Source organism: Amphibalanus amphitrite, unplaced genomic scaffold, assembly GCF_019059575.1.
Source record: "Amphibalanus amphitrite isolate SeventyFive unplaced genomic scaffold, NRLGWU_Aamphi_draft 000142F_arrow, whole genome shotgun sequence".
Taxonomy (NCBI): Eukaryota; Metazoa; Arthropoda; class Thecostraca; order Balanomorpha; family Balanidae; genus Amphibalanus; species Amphibalanus amphitrite.
This window is the reverse complement of record NW_024881637.1, coordinates 274027-301288: the sequence shown is the minus strand read 5'-3', so window position 1 is coordinate 301288 and position 27262 is coordinate 274027. Positions and strand designations below refer to the sequence as shown.

Below are 27262 nucleotides of genomic sequence, written 5' to 3'. Positions count from 1 at the left end.
CCAACACGGGTCTTGGAACACGGCTGCGGACCGTTCTCATCAGCACGGGATTTAGAGCGGGACGAACCAGTCTCAGGAAGATCTCAGCCGAACGTATTGGAAGTTGGAGATTCTGGTCAGGATAAAAATACCTTGCAACCAGCTCCAAACCATGCGGAATGTCTTTAAAACACGGAATGGAACTTTGAAACACGCCTTTGATTACAACAGAAGATACAAACTAAAACCCAAAGTAATAAAGAAAAACTAAAAAGAGCATTACGAAGCATGGTTAGAACGTAAGAGGTTATTAGAACTATCAAAAGCCATCATGCAAAAAAAAAACACACACACAAGTCTGTGAAAGGTTGATAGAAAAAGAGCCACGCAGTCACGAACAGCGATACACAAAGCTAGGCCACGGTTCATCACTAACAAGTAACAAGGGTGGCTAATCTGGCTAATCTAACCAGAGCGGCTGGCCGCGGGGTCAGTCGTGGAGCCGATAACTGACGTGACGCGCCATGTGTCAGAGTTCAGCCGTCCCGTCAGCCGGCAGTTTAGGCAATACCAGCGTCCCCTCAGCGGACCGACTCGGCAGTTGCACCACCCCCAGTCCCGGGTCTAGGCAGCTTCATCTTTCCCTGTGAGCGGTTTGGACAGATATAATACACCTCCCCAGTGGGACGGCCTGTCATTTCAGTCAGTATGACGTCCGCTGCGGACCGATTCGCCACTGGCCAGTGGCCAGGCCGGTCAGCAGGATCGGGCAGAAGACAGCGGGACCGTCACGGCTGTTATAGGGCGGCGATCAAAGCAGCCCCAGATGAGCCCGTCACCTCTTCACAATACGACAGAGACGCAAGGAGCTCACAATAAATATATATGTTACAGGCAAAGTGAAAACTCAGGCATTTTGCAAAATGCCTAGGCAATTTGCAAAATGCCTGACACGCCAGGCATTTTGCAAAATGCCCAGGCAGTTTGCAAACTGCCTGACCCACCAGGCATTTTGCAAACTGCCTAGGCATTTTACAAAATGCCTGACCCGCCAGGCATTTTGCAAAATGCCTGGGTTTCCATTATTCCACCGTTTTTGTTGACTACAGGCGTTGATCATAAACGTTCCACTGTGACTGACCCCACAACACATTTCACATGTGTTGTGGGCACATGTGACACATTCCACGGTCACGAATACAGGGTGTCACGAAATTGTTGCGGTATGTTGTACTTGTGTCCCGAAATGTATTGCATCGTAGTTGCGTCAGTGTTCTCCAGCACCTCGCTGACAAGTTATCAGCGGCCACATGGTCTGTCCCCGCGGCACCAGGTGAAGCTCAAATAGGCCTCTGTAGCCCATCATGCCCCAAACGAGAATCCCCATGGTGCCCAGTGGGTGCTTCACCGTCTCGACGGTGCAGCGCCTCTGAGCTGCTGTTGGCCAAGAACTGCTTGTCGGGACGGTTGGTGACTAAGCAGAGCTCTAATAGCCGTTTTCACGACGGGCTATCCGGCGAGTGCACCTAATTTGACCAGATCTGCACATAATCTCTTTTACAGCAAATATCTTTATTTTATGAATTTATTTCAGTGTTTTAACCGATGATGCACTCTCTGATAATATGACAAAGCAGGCATATAAGCAATTAGTACAACTCTAGCTGATGGCTACTAAGAGACACACTGAACCAGCTTGACCAAATATGCACCTAATCTGCACCAAATGTGAACCAAATGTGTACCAGATGGCCGTCGTGAAAACGGCTGATATCGCCTCACGGCCTCATCATTGAAAAGTCTGAATCTTTAGTCCTGAATGGTTCAGATTTGGTGGGTTTTGTCGAAATCCAGCTGCATCACTTATGGATGACGGTAAGTCAGGGTTGCAGCCTGAGGTTGAGCGGCTTCAGCTTCAGGGTAAAATCTTCAGATACCGGGGGATGGCCGATTTAGATGCCGAGTGCCCTGGTCCAGATGCCCTGGTGCCGGACCCGTTCAAATTACATCCATTCAGCACTCAGGAGGGGCATGGAGGGACAAGACCGCGCCAACCGCGTATCAAGTTCGTGACACTCTGTATACCTACGTCTTGCGTCAATTCTGTCGAGATGGAGCCAACGCTGAATGGACTTGAACCACCGCCTCCGTACCTTTCGTATATACGGAGTTGTATCCGTGTGTATAAAAGCTTCGATGTCCAGTATTCTGCCCCGGTGGGCAACTGTTCAGGCAGAGACGATTGATAATGTACCTAAACGTGTAACAATCAAATTTTCGTAAATTGGAAGAGTTTTCTTTTCTGATCAATATCCACCCATAGTATTAAAAAAAAAACACCAAGAGCTTCTAGAAACAGTACAATCATTGTACCGAGCGCATGTTTACCCACGAAACCACGCCCGGTGCTCGGCACCCGACGGACGCTGGGGCTCAGTGACCTGAACTCGGCGGCGCTACCCGGAGAACGCAGTGTCCCCTCACTTGGTGCGCATTGACAGCGATTAACTTTTGTAAGCGGCAGTTACAAATGAAAGCTTACTTATACATCGTCGCTAGTGCGAGTTTGATGTCAGGCATTTTGCAAAATGCCTGGAAAAATATTTCAGGCAGTTTGCAAAATGCCTGGTGGGTCAGGCAGTTTGCAAACTGCCTGGGCATTTTGCAAAATGCCTGGCCGGTCAGGCATTTTGCAAATTGCCTAGGCATTTTGCAAAATGCCCGAGTTTTCACTTTGCCTGTAACATATATATGTTACAGGGAGTATGCGATTTCAGTTAGTTTGCAACGACCCTAGGGTGGTTGTAACCTCCCTGAACGATCAGTTTGTTTGCAACGACCCTAGGGACGTTACAAAATAACTGCTCGTTCCGGGACGTTGTAACGAAACTAGGGTCGTTGCAACCTCCCTAGTTAGTATGCAACGAACCTAGGGTTGTTACAAAATAACCAGGGAGTTTAAGAACTCATCGAGTCTCGTTTCACAGGAGGGCCGTCAACAATCTTGTCCAATGAAAATCTTGTTCAACCTAGTTCAGAAGGAGAACAAGGAAATGAGAACAAAATTTGAACATTCAGCTCAGGAGTATTTCATGACGGCCATCTACTATCTAGTACACATTTCGTGCAGATCAGGTGCACATTTGGTGCAGATTTGCTCAAATTAGATGGGCATTAGCCAGGAAGCCCTCCGTAAAAACGGCTATTATCCGCTCGTTTCCAGTCTTTTTGCGATTGTAAACGTTCAAACATGTGAAATGATGGCATGGTTCCATGCATTATGGTGGGTGTTATTAAGGTCACGTGAAGGTCAGGTCAAGATCATTGACCTTTGATGACCTTAGTTCACTTCTTCTGGGTTCATATATTTAAGGCTAGTTTTTGGAGCTGATTTCGAATTCAGCATCCATTTAAACATTTACGAAGTAATTTTGGCGCCTTCGTACCATGTTACGAAGCTGTCAGCGGTGTTTAACACCTACTATGACAGCTAGCAAGACGCCTACTGGTTGACCTGACCTGACCTGACCCGATCTGGCCTAAAAACATCAAGACATCATCGGTGATCAAAGTTAATATGAAATTCGTGATCAGCGCTCCGAAAAAAACCTCATAACAACCTAGCTCTCTAAAGTTTTAACAGGTCCCGATTTTCCCGACTTTTGAGTCACTGATCTGACCTGGAAGGTCAACCAATAACCTTGCCCCGCCCTGTGCGTTTGCGGCTAGCAAAACACCAATAAGGGCGAGAGTTAACCCCGCCGGACCTGTTGGTTTTCTACATATGCGCCGGCCGGGGGAGGGTTGGTACGTACGACCCCCTTGTCGTTTTTCGCCCCTGATGGAGTTAGAGCGTCGCAGAAAAAAAAACGAGCGTGTGTGCCGTTAGGAGGCACAGCAACTAGTACCCGATTTTAAGGTCTCAGGTCAACCGGTGACCTCTGAGGTCAGGTCAAGTGACCAAAGACGCGGGTTCGGTTTTTGATAAATAACTTTTTTTTAAACAGTCGCAAAGCGCGATTTTAGCATCAACGTGCTCGCCTTGCTCAGGCGCGTCGAATGGTATACTTTTTTGTTCGGGGGAGGTCAACTTGAGGTGTTGACCTCGGGTCAAGGTCAGGTCGGAGACCCCTAGGTCGCGAACTTGGTCAAAAGAGGTCATGTTGCATATTATTCGATTCGGCAAGTCTCCCTCAGTCCATTAGTGGCTTGACCGACTCGCTAGCTCAGTTTGATCGGGAGGTATTGACGAAAAGCTCGTATGATCTTAGTGACGTCATAAATGGCGTCACGCAACGTCACCAATGCAAAATTGAAGCATCTAACCTTGCAAGGAGTGTATGAAATCACGATCCGTGTGCTTGAGATAGTTTGAGATTGTTCCAGGCGCCAGAATAGCAGTTTTCATTTTTCTCAATTGACTTATAGTGGTGATGTCACGTGACCGACCTGACCTCATGTGATCTTTAGGAAAAATCCTAGAGGTGCAAATTGTGAGACTTCTAAAAGATGCACGTACTGTAAGTTTCATCCCCCTGTAAAAGCTCCTCTGGGACTGAGGGCGCTGCGAAGTTGCGGCATCTGAGGACCGTTCACTTATGACGTCATAGGTCAGTACCCTGACCTGACCTGAAAATATGGTTGGTGTCACAAGATCCGGCTTGAATCAAAGGTCAGGTATGCCTAGTTTCAGGTCTTTGTTGCTATAGTGTGTTCGGAGCTATCGCGAAAAAATAACTAGGGGGGGGGGGCGAGGTTTAAGCTAGGCTGGGTTGGGTAAGTTTGGGTCAAGTAGTAGGCGTCCCACCCGCACCACCTGTTTATAGCAGGTGTATAGTCGACTACAGAATGATGTTCCACTTTTCACAGACAATTATTTGCCTGGGGTGGTAGGCTGTGCCGCATCACACGGGTTGAGTTCACAAATTATAGCTTTGTCCCAATGCTCACTATCGACACGCTTAATTGCGTGATAAACGGCACAACTTAGCGCTCCGGTCAACTGATAGCTTCTGAGGGGTGGAACATCATTCTGTAGTCGACTATACCTAAACCACCAGCGAGAGCTTCGTAGCAAGTTGCATTGGCACCACAACTATACATACGTACTTCTCAAATGTCTCAACGAATGCTGGATTCGAAATAAGCTAAAAAAATCCCTTAAAATCGTAAAATTTGAAGCAGTCACCCGAAGTCACCAAACGTCAATGACCTTGACCTGGCCGACAACTGACAAGTCAACTTGAAACCCATCATGATGCATGGGACAACCATCAGTTCACATGTTGACACGTTTATATGTAATCACAGTAGAACTCTGGAAGCGCAATTTTATGTGCGCTAACATAAACGGCAAATCATTTCGGTCTGCCATGGTCTCAGAAATCAGATCAAAGGTCAAAGGTCATTGGTTTCAGGCTCATGAACTTTATAGGGAATGTGTAACCAGTAACGTATATAAGTTCGAGGACACTCAAAGTTTCGTCACGGTCGGCCACTTTTAGCGCGAGATAATCGCGAAAAAACGAAGGGTTTTATGAACAAGATTTTCATTGAACAAGATTGCTGACTGTGAAACGAGACTCGATGAATTCTTAAACTCCCTAGTTATTTTGTAACAACCCTAGGTTCGTTGCATACTAACTAGGGAGGTTGCAACGACCCTAGTTTCGTTACAACGTCCCGGAACGAGCAGTTATTTTGTAACGTCCCTAGGGTCGTTGCAAACAAACTGATCGTTCAGGGAGGTTACAACCACCCTAGGGTCGTTGCAAACTAACTGAAATCGCATACTCCCTGTAACATATATATATATATATGCGTCTTTCATAAGCGCTTATGTATTTGTGTCTTTCATAACGTTAGATTCAGAAATAGGGGAGCGTCAATATTCCACAAGAAACGACGGTATCGGTGCCCAGGAGATGTCGCACCCCGTTCTTACCGATGAGCAGGTGTTGCAGTCGGCCATCCCGTCTGCGTCGGACCGTCAGAGCACGCACTCCGGCACTCTACATCACGGCACTCCGCTGTTCCAGACCACACAGCCCGGCACTCTGCCGTACCAGCTCTCACAGCGCGGCACTCCACTAGCGCCCCACGGCACTTAGCGTGCCAGCCACCCGCGGCACTCCGCCAGAGTTCCGCGGCACTCCGCGGTACCACCCGGCCGGGAGTGACGGCCGCTCGGGCCGCACGCGCAGATCTGACAGCCGCCGCCGACCTTTAGCACGGCGGAGCGCCCGTCAGACGGGCCGCGCGGCGGCCGCCGGCCGGCCAAGGACGGCCCGCCGGCCCGGACCCCGGGCAGACGCGGGATCAGGATCAGCACCGGCCAGAGGATGGGATTTAGGATATCTAGGTCATCGGGACCGCAGAGGTCACTTGTGTTCGGGGGGAGCCATTGCCATGAGTAATATCAGTTACCGTCACAACCGACGCCTCACCCAGCCATTCGTTTGCCATCTCCAAAGGGACCTTCGGCCCCGACTTGACGCAAGCGTTTCGCCATAGCCACAGAGTCCACCGATAGCGAGTATTTCCCCTGTGCCCCGCCGCATTCACCGGCAGGGGTAATGGGGCGCACTCTGTCCCACGATCCGAGAGCCCATCAGAATCTCCTGAGCGGGGTAGTGGAGCAGACCGGGGTAATGCCTTCTCTGCCCCTCTCCCCCCTGTGACGTCAGCGCTGAGTAGCCCCGGTCCCCGGTCAGCCCCGGTACCGATATGGCGTCCGACACGCCACCGTCCGGGGCTACTCAGCGCCGATTGCCGCTCAATGATTGGCGCTCAATCAGCTCGTTAGTACCGGCCGGGCAGCCGGACCGGGCCGGCGGCGCCACACCGACTGACCGGAGCTGCCCGGGTAGCTGGGGGCCGAGAGCCGGGCCGGCGGCGCCACACTGGCTGCCCGGGCTACTGCGGACCGAGCTGCCGGACCCTGCGGCGCCACACTGGCTGCCCGGACCGAGTCGGACAGAGAACTGGCCCGGCGGCGCCACGCCGGCTGCCCCGAGCTGCCCGGACTGAAACGGACCGACCGCGCCACGGAGCCGGTCCATTGATCACCGAACACGGCTGAAACGTGCATAGCTTTGTCAAGCGCCTCCATTCAGGACCCACAATGGCGCTCCAAATGACGCACATCAGTCGTCCACAGGTGAAAACGGCTTCTGGAAGGGCGCTAACCGTCCGCCCGGCCGGCGGCGGCAGTCTCCGACAGTCGCCAGCTGGTGTGCTGGGTGCCAATGGCTCGGCGGCGGGCGCTTTACAGTCCGACAGACGGGATCGGGTGTTGCAAAAAGCAGACGGGATCGTAAGCTATACAGAACACGGGTGAGCCATAGTCGTACAACTGGGTGAATCGGAGTTGACCGGAAAAACCTGGTTAGTGAGGTGGTGTTCACAATTATACAATAGTCTGCGCCCCAAACCTGTCGGAATCCATGAACACCTCTCAAAGTTCCACAAAAGTCAACTGACCATCCAGTCGGATTGTTCGGTAAGTGCACATAAATGGTAACGGGTCGGACCGGCCGGCACCGCTGCAGTATTTACGCGGCCGACCCGAGCCGTCGTCCGGCCGCCGGCAGCCGGTAACGATTCCCGGACTAACTGCAAACAGCGCGGCGGGCCGGCGCCCCGCGGCGGATACATATTGGAGCGGGCCGGGGAGCCGGCGCCGCCGACTGCAGGGGGACCGGGAGACGGCTGAACAGAGTACAGCGGACCCGAGCAATGAGCCGAGTAGATAGCCGTGAGTACGACTGGGCCCTGTAGTCCCACCAACCGGCTGAGCGGATGATGGGTAAATGATGCCGAGCCCAGTCCCTCAGCGCCGTACATAGTTAATGTGAGAACGAGCTTAGCACTGCTATTCACTACATGCTCTAACTCCAAGGCGGCACCCAGGCTAGTTCCCTTCGATATTCCTTCGGCTACGTCGTAATCAAAGCAGATAAATTTATATAAGTAAAACTTCTAGATAATAATTAAACAATATCAAAGCATTCTTCGTGTGGAGACATTGCCCCTTTAATTAGCAATTGCGAATGCATAATTTATAACAGAATATCTTATGCAGTCAGCAGCCTTCCGCGAAAAAGCCACCACCAATAAAACACACCGCACTTTGGGAAGGAATACACTCTGTCAGTCTTATTCCATGTATGCTCTACGGTCATATATACAAATAAACAGAGAAATAGCACTCTGCCACTTCTAGAATTGAAAACTCTCCTTTACCCGCCGCCATTCTTACCACGACGTGAGAGCAAACGTGTCGCCAAAACCGTCCGGCACGTGTTGAACAGTCGGCCAAACACCCAGACGGGCTGTAAAGCGGTCCATTCAGGTTCCACGGGAGGCTGAATCGACCCGGCCCGCCCCGGCCGGGTGGTCGGTCCGTCAGCCGTGACGTCACGGTCCGAGCCGGGCCGTCCGTCCCTCCTCCGGGCCGGTTATGAGCCATCCATCAGCGAACGGGGCCGCCCGTCCCCGCAGAATGGGCCCGTCCGACCGAGAAAACCGAGCGGCACGGCAAAACACGTCACTGAATGGCAAAACACGCCATCACAAGCCATGGTACGGCACGGTGATTCACACGAGCTGGTACTGGCCCCACAAAGACTCCGCAGAAAATAGATGCGGAAATCCCGTATTCTGACCGTCAAAACTCCAGGGAAGCTAGCGCGATCGCTCCCACCTCAGCCGATGCGGCCGGCAGATCCAGTGCGTCATGCGGCACAGTCTACCTTCAGGCGTCCACCACTAGCGCCATCTCTGGAGGCCAGGAGTAACTGCTGCGGCACAGTCTATCTGCAGGCGTCCACCACTAGCGCCATCTCTGAACGCCAGAAGTAACTGCAGGGGGTCGTGCGGCACAGTCTACCTTCAGGCGTCCACCACTAGCGCCATCTCTGGAGGCCAGCAGTAACCACTGCGGGGCGGCCCGGGTTTGCCGGTCGGTGGGCGGCTGATCAGTTCAGAATTGGTCAGCGTTCGCTTATCAAAATCGGACGTCCATGCTCACCGTCCCAGAGTTCGCACATTTATGATCCAAAAACCATCACTATCACGAAAAATGGTTGATGTTCATGGGTAAACCTCTCTCACCAGTCTCCACCAGTGGGGTCGCCATGGCACACAGGGCGCCCCAACGGACCATAGTTCTTCTGCCCATCATCCCGGCGGACGGACGGCGCTACCACTGATCCCGCGGTGACCGCCACACATCAGGCCGGAACCCCGACACCATGACAGTCCTCAGACGCTGACGACAATGTAAAAGGTCGCCATGACATCCTAGCTGCCTCTATCACAGCCGCCACGGCACCAGGGCGGCAATGAGTCATTTTTATACATGCAACCACCTACACGTCTTGGAATGGTACCAGCTTTGCATCAAAATAAGAGGATAAGAACCCTCCTCCCACTAAACCATTTTCTCGTCTTGCACTCACTTCCAGGAAATCAAATAGCACGCAGCGCCAAGTACTTTCCTAAGCCACTTATCTTGGCTACAAAATGGGTTCGTAGCTACCAGTCAAGAACAAAAAAAAAAAATATAGCGACGGGAGGATTTAATAAAAAAAGAGCAAATGACGAAAGTGTCTGAGGAAATGTACCACGTGCCAATCGATAAATTTGTCACCCACTCGCAGATAGCACTCGGGAGTTGCGCTGCATCGGGCATCCCCTGTTCCCCACGGCAGCTCTGATCAGGGACGCTGTGTCCTCACAGCGGCTCTGATCAGAAGTGCTGCACCGGGTACCCGCCGATCCCCACAGCGGCTCTGATCAGAAGCGCTGCACCGGGTACCCGCCGATCTCCCGGAGCGCCGTCACTGGAGCGTGTCAGCGGCGCTCGCGCCAGATTTCCCGGGGGTCGCCCACTCTGCTAATCCCCTCAGATGCTTCCGTCCGCACTTCTCAGAGGCCGGCGGCTCACAATCGCGTCCCGAGCACCGAGATTATGCCGTCCGAGGCCGGCGCTGGCCGCCGCCGCGCGTCGGCGCATGCATACCGTATGAAACAGGACCGCTGATGGGCCGGCCGTGACGTCAGCCAGCGCTCCCCGTCCGACGCGATATGAGCAGCGCGGCGCGACTACGGCCGCCCATAGCACCGCCGGCCGCTTATGAACTGCGCCGGGAGAGAATACCCACCGTCCGCTCTTCCTGCGCCCGCACCATTAACCCAGTCTCCGATACCCCTCCCCCTCACCTCCTTCCAGGGACCTCTGGTCACACATCGACGGCCAATCGGACGGTCCTGTTCTCGCCGGTGACCTATTACCATCAGTTAGCGTCCCGGCCGCCGCCGGTCCGTTTGTCGCCGGCCGGTTCCGGCGATCGGAGGCGCCGTGTCGGCGATCTAATAAGGCCGTCCGCCGTCCGCCGTCCGTCGCTCACGATGAGGCACAATCAGCGCTCGGACTGGGAGCGGGCGGCCGAACAGATCGCATCAGCCGCGGCCGGATAGCGGAGCGTCCCGGAAAACGGCGGCACCCACACAGACAGACAGACAGACAGACAGACAAACCACTGGCCCATGGGGCAGCGACTCACATTGGCCTCGTAATAATGCACGCCAAGAGTGCTAGTGTGTTTCTAAACTGGAGGCAGCCGACTTACACCCGGTTCAACAGTTACGTAACGGTTGAATAACCGGTTGAGCTCCGAGTCGGCTTCACATTTTATTTGCCAGCCTACAGTCGTATCTCCTACCCATATTACATGCCAGCTGGTATTGCTGGGCCCAGATGTTTACACTATTAATAAAAAATGAATCAAATGACGCCATAATAATTGTACCGGACGAGTTAGGATAGTGGTATACTGCGACAGTCATCAAAAGTATGCCAAGCCTGTCTGGGTTCTGTGCCCGTTCTCTGGCCAGTCGTCCTTGGCGACGGCCGCTCGGTCGGCCGGCCGGTACTATACTACCCGTGTCTAACTCGGTCGGCCGGTAATACCCGTGTCTAACTCGGCTGGTGGCCGTATACTATACTGCCCGTGTCTAACTCGGCCGGTGGCCGTATACTATACTACCCGTGTCTAACTCGGTCGGCCGGCCGGTACTATACTACCCGTGTCTAACTCGGTCGGCCGGCCGGTACTATACCACCCGTGTCTAACTCGGTCGGCCGGCCGGTAATACCCGTGTCTAACTCGGCCGGTGGCCGCCTGCCGCCCAGTAATACCGAACTAAAACCAGCCCCGCCGCCCTGTAATGTAATTCCCCCGGCCAGAGCCGCGCCGCCGGAACAAACCGAGACATACGGCGCCCTTCCGGTCCCACCGTTCACCCAAAGGGCCGTTTCGTTCCTGCCGTTCGCCCACAGTCATCCCGCTCCTGCCGTTCATTCACAGAGTCGTCCCGCTCCTGCCGTTCATTTACAGAATCGTCCCGTTCCTGTCGTTCCGTTCCGCTGCCGTCAGCGGGCGGCGCCATCAGCCGGCCAATTTGCACGGAGCTGGCGCGGCCGGCCGTCTGGGCGGGATGCTGACCCGGCCCGCACCGGGCCGGATCTGTCCGGGAACGGCGCTATCAGCGGCGCCGGCCGCCGCAATGGACGGCCCGCTAATCGGCCGGCTCTGCGGACCACCGACACCGTGCCGGCCTCCTCCCCCGCTGCGGGCGGCGCCGCAGACAGCGCGGGGCAACATACTGATGTAGGACAGGGAAAATGCTACACACGGCCAGCAGTTATTACCGGTGTCGTATGGGAATTGCACAGAAATGCGCTAACATTGCGGAGAGCCTGTGCGGCGCGGCAGGTGCCAGCCGTGAGAGCTGCGCGCTCCCCGGAGTGTTATTGGACGCCGCACCGGCGACGCTATGACGCCGCCGGAAAACCCCGCAGGAATGCCCGTCCTTGTTTATGTGTCGGCGGTCAGAGGGATATGTGGTAGCCGGTCAGAGCCGCCGCGGCTGGCCAGGGGAGCGGGGATATCGGGGTCGTACAGGGGCGTTCCACGCCACTGGGGCGCCCAAAGGCCCCCACAAGAGGCAACGGTCGCCGCTGCAAGAGGTAAAAAGGCTTCACACGGCCACAGCAGCCGGCGTTCGGCACTCGGCAGGATAGAGAGGGCTTCACATGTCCGTGACAGCGCACAGCCGCCCTCAGCAGAGCCGACGGACAGGCAATCTGTCTCAGTAACCCCCCCCCCCCTGCCCAGCGCACGGAGAGAGCGCGCTCCCGACGGAAATCACACACGCACGCCGAAACTTCAGCGAACCACTAATGCTGTCGGACGGCTGAAGTCAATTCAGAACGCATCCGGGCCCACTTTGATGTGGCGTTTGCCAGTTGGTTGAGTATTGAAAAATCGTACACCCGGTGATATGGTTTTGATGATGTGAGTTTCTCAGAAGGAAAAAAATAAGAAAGACCGGCGAACAAAGGAACCAATGTCCATATTATGAATTTGAAATGCGTAGTAACGCAAAAACACAGCATCAAAGCTATATGTAACCGGATTTCGTGAGATTGCAGGTTGGTTTCCAATTCCATCAAGAATTAAAGTCAAGTCGCACAAACATCAATGTTTTTTTCGGAGTCAGTGCTGTGCCTCTTGGTCTCGGGTCTAGCAGTCACAAAGAAATTACATTTTGTCGCTAATAATAATCTTGTTTGTTTGTTAATTGGGGCTTTAGGGCGCGCCGACTGCTAGGGTCATTTTGCGCCCAACTGATAATGCTCGAGAAAGGATAGGTATTAGGCAGAGAAGTTGAAATAGTTCCATGAAGCATCCAGGGTATTTAGCTGTCATGGATCCTATTCCTATCCCTGTGTGTAATTATCATACACATATTGCACGCGCAACTGACTATCGGGAGAAAGGACAGCAAATGACACAGCCATTACTGGCATCCATAGCCAACGAGTAAAGAGTAACGGGTATGGCCACACACTACCCTAGCTTCACGATTCAACGGCGCATCAGCAGCCGACGGTGGGTAAGCAGACAGCACAGTCGGCCGGCGAGCTCCCGCCACTTACCGAGCATCGCTCCTTGGAGTCCATCACTCAACGGCCACTCGTGGCTTCAGGTTACCGGCTGCAGAGGTGTCTCCGGTCAGCAGGTCACACCTGGAGGGCAGAGGTCAGGTCAGCTCAGGTCAGACAGCTGAGCGTAACAGTCGCACTAAGCAGAAGACATTTCAAAATAAACACACTCCCAAGTGAGCGTGCCAATCTTGAGCATTAGATCGGCAGGCTTGATGAATGGATTTATTCATACAATACGCCTCTGCATGCCGAGGTCGATTTTTAAAACGGTAAAACATGATCTTAATCGAGGTATCAGTTAGCCACTGAAGAACACCATATTGAGCCCCACCAGTTGAGTTGTTGGTGCGTTATCAGGTACGGCCTGTCGGCCCCGCCGATACCTCCACCCGGCGCCGGCCGCCGCGCTCCACTGCCAGCGACCGGCCAGCCGGCCCGGCGGGCGGCGGCACGCGCCTGCGCGGCCGGCGACTCCTCGCATCAGAGGCAGGTGAAGTACACAGTATACACCACAGCCTTATGCCAGGCCGAGACTACCCAGTTGTAAAGATACCAGAGCCAGTGAGTGGTACCTACCGGTGAAGGGAAGACAACCAAGGTAACCTACATCGGCACCCCTTCGTTCTCAGATCATCATGATGCGGACTGAGATATGGACGCAGCGTCCAGACCCCTCCGCTGTGACCAGACCGGCCCAGCGTCTGCGCCCAGACCGACCCAGCGGCTGCGCCCGTCACCGCACACGGCTCCAGCAGCCGTCAGCCGGCGACAGATAAGTGCGGGCGAAATGTGATTTGCCGCCCGCCGAGGCCGTCGGACGGTCTTGTCTGCTGTGTCTGGGACGCCACAAGGCGTCTGGGCAGACAGCAGTGTCTGCACCCTGTCAGCACAGCAGGACGTGTGGGCCGGCCCAGCGCTAACAGGTACCCAGCGTGACGCAATGAGAGCGCCCGCGGGACCAATTCCGGCTAAATTTGGACCCAGCAGAGCCTCTGAGTCAGGGACGATCAAGCGCAGAACGAATGAACTGATAGTGAAACATGATCACAGCCATGTGTCAGAGGCCGTACTCCCTTGGCTTTCGGAGATAGCGGGCGTACGGCCTGTGACAAGCGATTTCAAATTATCGCACCATGCAATTCAGCTGCAGCATCCGTTTACGAGGCCGATCTCCTTTGGGTGTCATAACAGTGGTGACGTCCACCGATAGGCCCTTTCAAATCGCGATGTCCGAGCCTCTGGGTCTAATCCCGCGCTCCGCTAGAGTCTGAGCCAATTTCTGCTTATGAATCCATTAATCGGCCGCCGAACACAACTGAACATCAACTTGATCAAGTTTACGGTACCAGCGTCGCACTCTACAAACTTTGACGACCAACTGCATCAAAGCTGAAGCCACCTGAAACGAAATGTGAATTCATTCTGTCGAATGTGAAGGGAGTCAGACGTCCGCATCCGAAAATGACTGAAAGACACTGTCTTATCAATCCACTACAGAGCTACTCAATCAGTTGACTTTCCGAGATTCACAGGGCATGGGGTCCACAGGCCCAGGTCCTGGTGATGTCAAGTGCATCCTTCCGCGTCGAATCCGATTCAGCATCGGATGTCCAGGGCACCCAATCACTGGGAGCGAGCTACCAGTGGCAGCTTGGTCGGCGACTGCCGTCCGCTGCTCACGGCTGGCAGGTCCGGCCGCTGTCCGCTCTACGCTCCGAGTAACTGACCGACACGTCCGGTGGCCGCGGGCCCACCCGACCCGGCGACTGCGGCTCCGAGCCGCCATCAGCGCCGCCGGCAGCGCCGGATATTGGACGGCCGGCCTCCACACACCGACAGACGTCTCCGGGCAAACCGGGCGGGCAAACAGCAGCAAGCGGGCACCGGGGCCGTCCTCAGGGAGCGTCCGAGGACGGAATGAGGGGTCGCAGCCCAAATGGCTGATTGTATCCATGAGAGTCCAAGTGATTAAACAGATAAACAGATAAACAGATTTTTGGTGTGATTAATTCAACCAGTTAACACAACCATATGACTACCATAGGTACAGGTTTAAGTTTTAACATGAACAAGGTGGGCTAATGTGGGCATGGAAAAAGTATGGGCTAGCCTGCTATGGACCCATGACTTTAGGACTTGACACAAACAAGCATGGATTGGACATGGACTTGCCAACATGGGATCCACATTGGATCAGGATCGGTTATATCAAAAAGCAGCCATATGGGTTACCTTATATGGTTGCTAGTCACTAGGCTTTCAATTTTCATAACACTGCATGTGCCATGTGGATAGCATAAATAATCCCATATGTTGATCACATGGTTAGCATTTGTCAGCAAAAACTTAAAACTACTGTAACTTCTGTGTAACTACTGTAATACTGTAACTAAGTTCCTGGTAATATGGTGGTCAGTCGAATGGGCTGCAAAAATATCAAACATTTTATCAGTGTAGCTTGATACACCATCAGCTGGCATATGGGAAAATGAATATTACATGAAATAGCAGAAATTACTGCTGTGGCAAAATAGTACCTACTACCCCTTCGATAAAAACAATATAAAATACCTTAACACTTCACACAGAGATTAATGTATTGCTAAAGGCAATATGTATGCAATTAATCATCACAAGTATCATTAAAACAATTACAATTAGCTTTATTCTCCCATGGAAATATTGGTGCATCTTTCTTAGAAAAAAAGGAAAGAAAAAAACTTCCCAAAGCACTTCAGTTTAATTTTGGTTTTCATTAATGCCTTGGTCTTTTCCCAATGTGGGTAGATACCTATGGACTTAAGAAGCAAAAAATATTGAATGCCTTATAGAAATACCTAAGCACTGTTATTCGAAAGTTTTGAGTAACAGTGCTTATTTTTTCTAAACAAAAGGATCATGATAGCTGTGGAACATTGACTAAAGGAAATATACCACTTTAACCATGGAGTTTTGAGCTGGAATAACAGTTTTGTAACTTAGCTGAGACTAGCACAAAGTGGGAGCTTTTACACCCCTATGAGTTATGACCACCATAGGCAGAGATATTGAATTTCTCATTCAGAAGAGTGCCTTGTAGAGGAGCCTAATGCCTTGTAGAAAAATTCCAAGAAAGTAGCCACCTGTCACAGATGCTTAGCTCAGCCAATCAGCATGCAGTTGCTTTAGAACTACGCAATATGATTGGTCAACGTGTAAAAAGCTTCCGCACCCCACTATTAAACCTTCACCATAATGTATGAAATATACTTCTTCCCATATGAAAATAGTTTTGTAACTATTAATTATTTTCTGTTTGGATCATTTAAAGCATAAGAGATCATTACATTGCAGCAAATCCCTATCTCAGTAGGCGGAACCGGCGGAACTATGGTCAAGCGTACCCATTTTCGGGAACGCATTTTCGTTCCCATGTTTGGGAACGATAAACCCAAATATGGGAACGCCATGTAGGCATTATTTAAAACAAGAAAAAGAACCGTTAAATGACGTCCAAAAAATATAAAACGATCGTGAACCGCCTGATATTTGTCTCAATATTGTTGGGAAAGAGTTTGATATTGCAAGGCCCATCGTAGTTTCAAATCGTTCCCCTATTTCTAAAGCAGTCCATCATCCGGGCCGCGAGCCCAAATTTGGGAACGCTCTCGTACACTGGCGCTGCAAGCGTTCCTTATTATGGGAACGGCGTACCCAAAATTGGGAACGATTTCACCGACGCCTTTCAGGGGCTCTTTTCATTAACAAGCATCACGTCCAACGCCGCAAATTATTGTTAACGCAACAATCATCAGATGACCTTTCCGGCAAGACCGTCGCATGTTTCGCCCGGTCTTCTGCGCTTTTATTCCCGTCGATCTCGCAGCGGGCACGCCCCCCTCTGCAGGATTACGTAATTCACAACGCTCAGCGATGTTCAACAAGGTCTTCCATACCTATATCCACCGTCCGCGCTGAGGGTGGAGACATGTCAAGCACCTGTCTGTTTATCACCGATAGTTGACGAGTACAAGGAAGTATCCAAAAATGGGAACGCTGAATATGTCACACCCTCAAAACACCTAGTCCCAATGAAAATCTAGTTTTTTCCTTTCTTGATGAGTGTAAGTGGCAAAAGGCCTGGTAGGATGGGCACGAGGAATTATCGAAATCAGCATAAAAATTATAAATAAGCCACACAGAGCGAGCTATATAAGAGAAATTCCCCCAAAACGATCACGCTTAGAAACACGGAAGACAAAAACCACGCTCATGACGCTCCTTATAAAACAACTCTAAACAGCTAGCATCCAAATAAAATATGTCTTTCCGGGATGATAAAATACAGCTGGATAATTTTCAACCGCTTAAACTGAGTTTACAACAGTAGCTCGGTAAATTCACTCACGTTCCACGCGGTCGTCCGCCCCGACACAAAAGTCAACAATATTACCTCGGGACCGTCCGCGTCTTCGCTTGCATTTGTCAGCATCTGGTGTCGATAGTATGAAAGTTCATAACCAGGCGAAAATTATTATACTTTACCTCAAACTATAAAATGCTTCATTTTCCTTAAAATTGCATGTTAAATGTCGTATAACCCATATTTCCACCATTCTGTCATTTTCAAAAAATCATTAAAAATATCATTCCACGGTCAATTTCCTTGTTCCACGGTCAGATTAAAGATAACTTTATGGAGATTTAGTAGATACTTAAATCAGCGTGCACTTTTTTGAGACGTGATGCACTTTTGAGTTTTAGTGGGAGAACGGCCGAAAAATTGCCTTCCGTTCTCATAAATGGGAACGCCCGTTCCCATATTTGGGAACTCCGTTCCCAAAAATGGGAACGTTCCTATATTTGGGTACTCATGACCATAGTTCCGCCTACTGATCTAATTTTGAGAAAGACAAAGAGGTATAATTCCTTTAAGGTAACTAAGCCTAAGGACTAATTTCAATCAAAATTACTATGGTCAAAACATATAGAACCTGATGGCTGGTAATTATTGATCCTGAAGAAATCAGTGTCACTTGAACCTAAAGTCAAAGTCAAGTCAAAGTGAAGTGAGAACGTATGTTGAGGTGCCAAGCCAAAACCGAGGAATCGAGGAGAGGAGGAGGCATGTTAACATGAACCACTCCCCGTCCTCGAAAGATATCCTCGACTCCTCACGCTCCTCACCATTGAAAAGAGACTAAATAAACCAAAAAAAAAATAAGCAATAGCTTTCACGACAAACACCCTGACAAACAACAAACAACACACAGTTTTTGACGCTACAGCGACAATCAAGGTCGAGAAAAAGCATTGTGAGGCATTGTTTGTATTGAACACGCTTTCAACTCGGACCAGATATTGCTGCCATATTTAGAGGGAAAACTAGTACTGATAAGTTTGCTTCTTGGATACAGCATGGCGTCAGCAGTCAGCACACATCAATAGCCGATTATTTGTGTTTATTTATTAGTCAGGAGCACTGCTTTCAAACAATGACTACTACTGAAAGCGAACATGATTTGTCATGAGGAAAGTTACAACTTGGCGTATCAAGACAGGACACAGGTAAATCAACATAAACGTCACATTTACAACGCTAATGCTGTAGGTATGATTCGTAGGTGACCCAAAGCATGGGCGAGATGATAAAACAAAGCGAGTCGACTGGAGTGGGTAATGCTAATAGTCGAATGTAGTGTGTCTGTGCCTGTGGCCTGAGCACGAATGTCCATAACGCACAGAACAATGCAATGTAATTATTAAGACCAATCGTTTTCATCTTAAATTTTCTGCTAGCCTGCAGCGCGATCCATCCGCACTCGCAGCACCCACACACTATTTCCAATCTATTACAAATGTGACACTAGCTGGCAGCACAAGGTAACACCGCCGGAGAACTTTTGCTGCTACTCGGGTGCACCAGAAGGCGTACATCGACCCGGTGCTCAGTAATAGTCATTGAGTCGAGTCGAGTAGCTGAGTCACTGAGTCGAGCCGAGCCGATGAGTCACGTGAAATTAACACGCGCAGTGGAAGGGGGGGGGGCGGATTTCACCCACCCCTCCTGTTTTTCGCCAATAACTCGCGTCGCAAGCATAATATCAATGTGAAATTTCGGCTACCTGTCCAGAATTGAATTGCGGATCTTCTCGTGCAAGAAGTAAGAAAATCCATTCACAACTTTTCTAGTAATAGCGGTGTAAAGTCAAACATCCTGCCGCCGCGGCGGCGCGGCGGCGCGGCGGCCGGCGCTAGCCGTTACGCGCCGCCTGAATTGTAGACTGTGCCGTAGGGTTGTTCAAAAAAACCGAATTTTGGAAAAGTATATGTGCTCATGGCTCATGTGGTGCGTTATTCTTTTCTGAGACCAATGATGCTCTTTTTTCTGAAAAGTTAGGGGCTCCTCAAACGGCTTAAGGACCATGCTACGCCCGCCGACCGGCCGGTGTCAATAAGGGCGAGAACTCGACGCCGCGCGCCGGCGGCAGCGCCTTATCGGCACCGCGCGCCACGACATCTGCCGGGCGGCCGGCTGGGCGGTGGGAAGTTATAAGTGCGTGGTCTTATTGCACACGATCGGGGTGAACTATCCCATGTTTTCGGGGCGGAAAGTTTCAGTGCAGCATCGGTGCGTCTGCCACGGTGGTCTGTGTCGATGGTATAGAAAATAACTCAAGCAGAGCTCAGAAAAGACTGAATGATTCCGGGTAGTTGCCTCAAAACAATCCGTTTCAAGAATACAGCTGCCTCCTTAACGTACCGCATCACTTGTTAATTCTTCAAAAAACAAACTCTGAGCAATAACACACCTGTTTGCATTGCTGTTGACAATTTACGTTAGTTTTTGACGGTGGCTCGCACCCCTCGCACCCCCAATATGCTGCCGCGCAGCTTTATTCCAACGGCGAAACGGCAACTTCGCGAGAATCGAAAATTCACGATATACGTACAGCAGGGGCTGGCAATGCAGTATGCACAAGGACAGAATATGGAGGAGACCCGACAGTCATCGGCCCAAGTTTGGGGGTGGCTTTGACGAGCATAGGCGTCACCAATGTCATTATTCAAATACGTTGATGTCAGATGCTGGGGCAACAGAATCGACGCCAGGTGTAGCTTAGATTAGCGGGTCGAAAGAAAACATAACATGTCTGGGAACGACAGGGTGGCCACCCTGACAGTGTGACGAAGTGAGACATGAGTAGAGACATTCGCCGGAGTACCTACTCATATAAATCAAGCGCCGTTTATCCAATCCTTCGAGCATAAGCGACGCCGGCAGTCCGGCCAGGGCGGCCGTGCCCACCGATGCCGATCAAGACCCGAATCCAGACCCGGCATAGAACACAGCTCTGCCCTGACGTGACACATTACCCCGGTGTGTCACTCATGACGGATAGACCAATGCAGGAGCCTTGCCAGCTCCTGATGTACCTACTTCGTTAAATTTTCGATTCTCGCTACGTTGCCGTTTCGTCGTTGGAATAGAGTTACGCGGCAGCATATTGGGGCTGCGAGCCACCGTCCAAAAGCAACTTAAATTGTCAACAGCAATTCAAAGAAGTCTGTTATTGCTCAGAGCTTGTTTTTTGAAGAATTAACAAGTGATACAGTACGTTAAGAAGGCAGCTGTATTCTTGAAACGGATTGTTTCGAGGCAACTACCCGGAATCATTCAGTCTTTTCTGAGCTCTGCTTGAGTTATTTTCTATACTGTTCTATCGCCACCCCTTCGTTTCAGTGGCGGCCTCGGTCGTCCGCTCGCGAACCCGGTGCGACACTAGGGACTCAACGGGCAGTCTGTATTCTATCAACTAATCAACGCGTGGTCGTACGCGCACACCTGCTTCCGCGGCCGGCGGCCGGCGACTGCCTTTCAAGGCCAGCTGGCTGATCGGCGGCGGCTGGCCGCCGCAAGGGCGCGCTCAGCTCCGCTTCCGGGGGGGGGGGGAGGGCCGGTATCACGACACCACACCTCACCCCCCGTCACTAGATCACAAACACCGATCTAACCGCCAAAGATATGAAACATAAACACAATGAACGCGTGATCTCCGGCGATCTCCAGTCTAACAGGACAGGACAGAAAGACGCGAATCGAACAAAGACGCGAATCGAACAATCGAGAATCGAATCGAATCGAATCGAACACACGCTATAGTTCTTCAATGTAGCGCCTCGGAGGAGCCACTCGGCGCGTCGAGTGACGCGGCACAGTTAACTCAGCGTGGCGATCCGCTCGACCCGCTGGTCCCGCCGTCACTCCAGGCCGCGCCGCGGCCGACTCGTTCAGCGCCGCGCGCTCTGCTGTCGTCCCATCTCGGGTCGGTCCGCGGCTGGGCTCCTCTGCCGCCGTTCCGTCCCGGGACCCACCGGCGCTGTCCGCTGCGGGCGCGGCACCGGTCCAGTGTGCCGCCCCGGCGCCGGCTGACCTCCCGGCTGCGGCGCCGTCCGTGCCCGCTGCAGCTCTGGCCTCAGGTGAGTCCGACGCTGCGGCTCCCGCCGGCCTCTCGGCTGCTGTGTCGGAAGGCCGCTCCGCTCCAGCGCCGATCACGCGAGCCCGCTCCGGCTGAGAAGCACCGTTGCTCCGGCTGATCGCGCCGCTGCTGCTGACGCCGCTGCCCTCCCCTCCGTCTCGACCGACGGAGGGCGGCCAGTAGCGATCGGACGCGAGTGCTGCCGCGTCCGCTCTGCCGCGGTCCTCGGCAGGCGCCGTGCTGTCAGCGGCGGCCGACAACAGCTGATCACAGTGCCGTGACCACGACCCGCCTCTACCGACGTCGACTTCGTAGGAAACGGGCCCAGTGCGTGTGACGATCCGACCGCGCACCCACTTCTGTGGCCCGGAGTAGCAGCGAACCCAGACGTCGGCGCCGACCGCAAACGCTCTGGCGCGTCCGCCGGCTGCCGTCTGCTGTCGCTCCGCGCTGTCCCGCAGCGCGTCCTCGGCGGTCGGAACGAGCAGATTCAGCCGCGTGCGGATGTTGCGGCCTAACAGCACCTCCGCTGGGGTCCGTCCCGTGCTGGCATGCGGTGTGGCCCTGTACGCCATCAGAACTCGGGCGAGCGCCAGTTCCATGCCTCCGCTGTCGTCTGCTGCCAGAGTCGCCTTCAGTGAGTTTTTTAGCGAGCCGACCGCTCGCTCCGCCATCCCATTAGACGATGGGTGATGGGGCGCCACTCTGACATGTCGGATCCCGTTAGAGCTGGCGAACTGGGCGAATTCCTGGCTCGTGAACTGTGGGCCATTGTCCGTTACCAGCACCAGCGGTAGTCCGAGACGAGCAAAAACCGTCCTCATCACCGCTACGGTCCGCTCGGACGTGGTCGTCTTCATTGGGATCATTTCAGCCCACTTGGAGAAACTATCCACCATCACCAGGAACCAGGTGCCCTTCAGAGGTCCGGCAAAATCGGCATGCACCCGCTGCCAGGGTCCCTGAGCGGGTTCCCAGGGGTGCCGCTCCGCGTGCGGCGGCGCCGCTCGCTTCGACTCGCAGGCTGGACAGCCCCGAGCGAGCGCCTCCAGTTCAGCGTCCAGCCCCGGCCACCAGACAAACCGACGAGCAAGTTGCTCCATCTTCGTGCAGCCGCTGTGTCCCTCGTGTAGCTGCTGCTTCACACGATCTTGCAAAGCCCTCGGCACCACCACACGGCCGCCCCAGAGCACGCAGTCTGCGTCCGTCGACAGCTCGTCCGCTCGATGCTTGTACGGCGTCAGCTCGGCGTCCATCATCCCCGGCCAGCCGGACCGCACCGCAGCCAGTACGCGACCCAGCACCGGATCCGTGCGCGTGGCCGCTGCGATAGCCCTGGCCGAGAGGCATGGTCCCTGCTCCTGCACGACGAACATGACGCCTCCTCCGCCGTACTCAGCCTCTTCCTCCGCCGCCTCCCGCTCCTCCGCCGGACTGCTCACCGGCAGACGGGACAGCGTGTCCGCCGCTCTCATGTCTCCGGAGCGCCGCAGCTCCACTTCATACTGATACGCCGCCAGTTGAAGCGCGTACCGCTGCATACGAGCTGCCGCGAGGGTGGGCAGATCCCTGTCCGGGCTGACGATCCGCGACAGCGTGCGGTTGTCCACTACCAGGGTGAACGGCCTGCCCATCAGGTACTGGTGGAAGCGCCGTATTCCGAATGACACGGCCGCAGCTTCCTTCTCTACCTGCGCGTACTTCCGCTCAGTCTGCGTTAGAGTACGAGACGCGTACTGTACCGGCTTCTCCAGTCCATCAGCCGTCACCTGCATCAGTACCGCGCCGAGTCCCGTCTCACTGGCGTCCGTCACCAGCCGCACCGGTCGGTCAGGATCGAACCGCACCAGCACTGGGGCTGATGACAGCATTGTCTTCACCTTCTTCACTGCCGCCGCGCACTGCTCCGTCCACTGCCACTTCACTCCTTTCTTTAGCAGCGCATACAGAGGTGTCAGTACGGTAGCCAGTCCCGGCAGGATCCGCTGATAGTAGCTCACCGTGCCGATCAGCGACTTCAGCGCCTGCTGGTTCACCGGGTCTGGCGCCTGCAGGATCGACTCCGTCTTCCCTGCCAGCGGACGGAGCGCGTCCGCCGACAGACGCCACCCGAGGTAGGTCACCTCCGGCACATTGAAGCTGCACTTCTCTCGCCTCAGGCGGATGCCGTTCTCCTCCATCCTAGTCAGGGTCGCGTCCAGCCGTTCCAGCAGCTCCTCCTCCGTGTCAGCCCACACCAGCACATCGTCCATGTAGCTGACAGTGCCGGGCAGTCCCGCCGTGATCTGATCCATCACGGACTGGTACAGTGCCCCACAGACAGAGATGCCATACGGCAGTCTGTTCATCCTGTAATCGCCTCTGTGTGTCGTCACCGTGGTCGCATTCTTGCTGTTCTCGTCCAATTCCACCTGCAGATAGGCGCTCCTGCAGTCCAGCTTTGCAAACCGTTTCCTCCGGACGCCGGAGAACAGCTCATCGGCCGTCCGCATCGGGTACTTGGTCTGCTCCAGCTGAGGGTTGACAGTCAGCCTGTAGTCTGCGCAGATGCGGACGCCATTCTGCGTCGGGATGACCACCAGCGGTGTCCCCCAGCCGCTCCCTGGTGGCACCTTCTCTGCCACGCCCTGCTCCTCCCACCGGTCCAGTTCGCGGTCCACCGCCTCCTGCAGGGCGAACGGCACCGGACGCGCCCGTCGGTACACCGGCTTGGCGTCTGACTTCAGCCGCAGTCCCACCTTGATCGGGATGCGTCCCAGCTCCTCGTTGAAGACCGCCGAGTGCCTCTCCAGCACGCCTTCGAGCGTCCGCGCCGGCTGCACGCGGCATACCCGAGCCGGTGACGTCATTAGATCAAGCGCCTGCAGCCACTCGCGTCCCATCAGCGGGCGGTGGGGTCCAAAACCGGTCACCACCAGCCGCAGACGGGTCGCGGATCTGTCCGACGCCGTGACACTGACCAGCGCCTCCCCTCTCAAGGGAATGACCTGACCTGTGAACGAGGTCAGGCGCAGGTCACACGGGTCCAGCAGCTGCAGAAGTCCCAGCTGCCGCGCTGTCTCCGCGCTCACCAGCGACACCGGGCTCCCCGTGTCCACGACCATGGCCAGCTGCTGGCCGTTCACCGTCACCGTCTTCATTTCCGGCTCCGCGGCGCTGGCTTCGACTGTGTTCACCAGCCACGCGTCGCCGTCGCCGTCCGTCTGCTCCTCCACCGCAGCCACCAGCCGCACCCGCCGCTGCGGACATGCCGCCTTCAGGTGCCCGGTGGAGCCACACTTAAAGCACCGCCGCTGCCTGACCGGGCCGTCACTGCTCGTCCTGTCCGGCGCGCCAGCCTGACCTCGTGCGCCGGTCGTTCCCACGCGCCCGCCGCTGACCGCTTGGCCAGCTGGACGGTGGCTGTCGCGCGCACGGTGGCTGTCGCGTGCACGCGGCACGGCTCCGGCCGCTGGACAGTCGCGCTGCCAATGTCCGGTCGACCCGCACCGGAAACAGGCGCCTGGGTGCCCAGCCGGCCGGCCGGTCTCCGGTCGCTGCGACAGCCGCAGCGCCTGAACTGTGTCCGCGGCCATCGCTGCCGGCGCTGGCACTCCCCCCAGCTGAGCCGTCAAATCCAGCACGTCCTGATGCGCGCGAGCCGTCTTCCTGATGTCCTGAAGGGTCAGGTCGGTTCCCTTCAGAGCTGCCTCCCGGACCAGCCTCCGCTGCAGCTCGCCATTGCTGCCCAGAACGCAGCGGTCTCGCAGCTGCTGGTCGATTTCCGCTGTCGTATATCCGCAACGCATCACCTGAGTGCGCAGCCTGCCCAGGAAACCCTCCAGGTTCTCATCAGCCTCCATTGTCATTTTCTCAAATTTTCCCCGCTCTGCCACAACATTTCTTACTGGAACCAGGTATCGAGTCAGTTTCCCTTTCAGACGGACGAACTCGTCGACCTGACCATCCTCCGTCTCGTCGGGCAGGGACTCGCTTATGTCCGCTATATCTGGGCCAACCAGATGCAGCAACATTGCGCATTGTCGTGCCGTTCCTTGTACGTTGACAGCTACCATATAACGTTCCAGCCCTCGCAACCATTTTTCAAAATCGCTGCCCGGCTTGTACGGTGCCGCCGCCATCGGCTGCATTCCCAGCAGCTCCATCCCGCTGCCGGGCGCTGAACAGCTGATCGTCCGCCGCGGCCGCCGGACCAGGCCCAACGAACCGAGCCTGAGCGGTTACAGCGCGCTTCCCCGGCCAACCAGCGGACTCGTCGCAGCCAGCACCTCCGGACGGCTTACTTCCGCTCACCTGAGCCAATCAGCGGGCCCGACACAGCCAGCTGATCCGGTCGACCAATCAGAGGCTTCAGTGTCAGCCGCTATCGCCAGGCTCACTTCCGCGCCGAATTCGCCGCACAAAATCGGGAAAAATAAAAATAACGGCCCTACTGGCGAGCGAAATGCAATGCAGGCAGAAACAAAAAGTACTAGCTACTACACTAAGCACTAAGCACTCCGTTACAAAACACTTCCCTCCGACTCCGTTAGCACGCCCCCGCGACGTACACAACGTTACAACATGGCCGCCGCCGACCAGCCCGGCGCCCATCAATCACCGTGACCGCCGGCATCCCCGTGCTTACACCACACGCCTCGGCTCCGTCACTGACTGTCCAGTTCGCTTGCCGGATCACCGCCACTCGTTTACCCGAGCGCTGCCGACTCACCGCGAACTCCGGCCCGTAGAACTCCCCGAGCCGCCGCCATTTTCCGGTCTTGAAATCCACACTTCGCTTCCAGCCTCCCATCTCATCCTCGTCGCCAAGTTTGTTCTATCGCCACCCCTTCGTTTCAGTGGCGGCCTCGGTCGTCCGCTCGCGAACCCGGTGCGACACTAGGGACTCAACGGGCAGTCTGTATTCTATCAACTAATCAACGCGTGGTCGTACGCGCACACCTGCTTCCGCGGCCGGCGGCCGGCGACTGCCTTTCAAGGCCAGCTGGCTGATCGGCGGCGGCTGGCCGCCGCAAGGGCGCGCTCAGCTCCGCTTCCGGGGGGGAGGGAGAGGGCCGGTATCACGACACCACATATACCATCGACAAAGACCACCGTGGCAGACGCACCGATGCTGCACTGAAACTTTCCGCCCCGAAAACATGGGATAGTTCACCCCGATCGTGTGCAATAAGACCACGCACTTATAACTTCCCACCGCCCAGCCGGCCGCCCGGCAGATGTCGTGGCGCGCAGTGCCGATAAGGCGCTGCCGCCGCTGTGCGGCGTCGAATTCTCGCCCTTATTGACACCGGCCGGTCGGCGGGCGTAACATGGTCCTCTTTAAGCCGTTTGAGCAGCGCCTAGCAGTAATACTTTTCTGCTACACCACTAATGACACCCACACCACTAATGACACCGAGCTCTGGTATGATGCAATTGACAGCGGGATCACTGTATGTCCGCCCCTGGCTGCTCCTGAACAGCCAATCCACTCAGGTGAGCCGCCACTTTCTATGGCGTCCGAGTGCCGCAGGAATGATTCGGTGCACAAACTGTTTAACATGACCGGTGTAGAACTGGAGCCGCACCTGGCTGCAGTGTTAGAAAAGGGCCCGAAATTTGCGATCACCCAACGAATCACCAAGCAAACTCTCAATGATGTAGAGGTGGGTGTTGAGAGGGCGATGTATGCTCTCCGCTGGAAAGTGGACATTGATCGGAGGCGGGCCAGCGCTCCTCATGTCGGTAGTGATCGTCCTCTAAGGCCTCACTTCGCTGATAATGATGCTTCCGTTCCACGCCTTGCCCCTATAGAGACAGAGCGAGC

General features: G+C 54.4%; 2 protein-coding genes across 4 annotated transcripts in view; both read right to left on the bottom strand.

Annotated features, from left to right (window-relative positions):
- LOC122382543 (sulfotransferase 1E1-like) overlaps positions 1 to 18225 on the bottom strand; it is a 48558-nt gene extending 30333 nt beyond the window's left edge. The window contains exons 1-2 of one of the 3 annotated variants that reach the window (XM_043368025.1): positions 18161 to 18225; positions 12986 to 13075 (exon numbers count right to left, since the gene is read on the bottom strand). In XM_043368025.1, coding sequence (XP_043223960.1) covers positions 12986 to 13009 — 24 coding nt within the window. In that variant the 5' untranslated portion in view covers positions 13010 to 13075; positions 18161 to 18225. Of the gene's footprint in view, positions 1 to 12985; positions 13076 to 13325; positions 13387 to 15226; positions 15386 to 18160 lie in introns of those variants that run through there. The other 2 variants (XM_043368026.1, XM_043368027.1) reach the window with 2 other exon arrangements.
- LOC122382555 (uncharacterized protein K02A2.6-like) lies at positions 13009 to 25301 on the bottom strand. Its single transcript, XM_043368045.1, has 2 exons — positions 21811 to 25301; positions 13009 to 13075 (listed from the first exon to the last, which is right to left on the bottom strand). Exons 1-2 carry the CDS (start codon positions 25299 to 25301, stop codon positions 13009 to 13011), a joined length of 3558 nt encoding a protein of 1185 aa, XP_043223980.1.
- Between the last annotated feature and the right edge of the window lie 1961 nt (positions 25302 to 27262).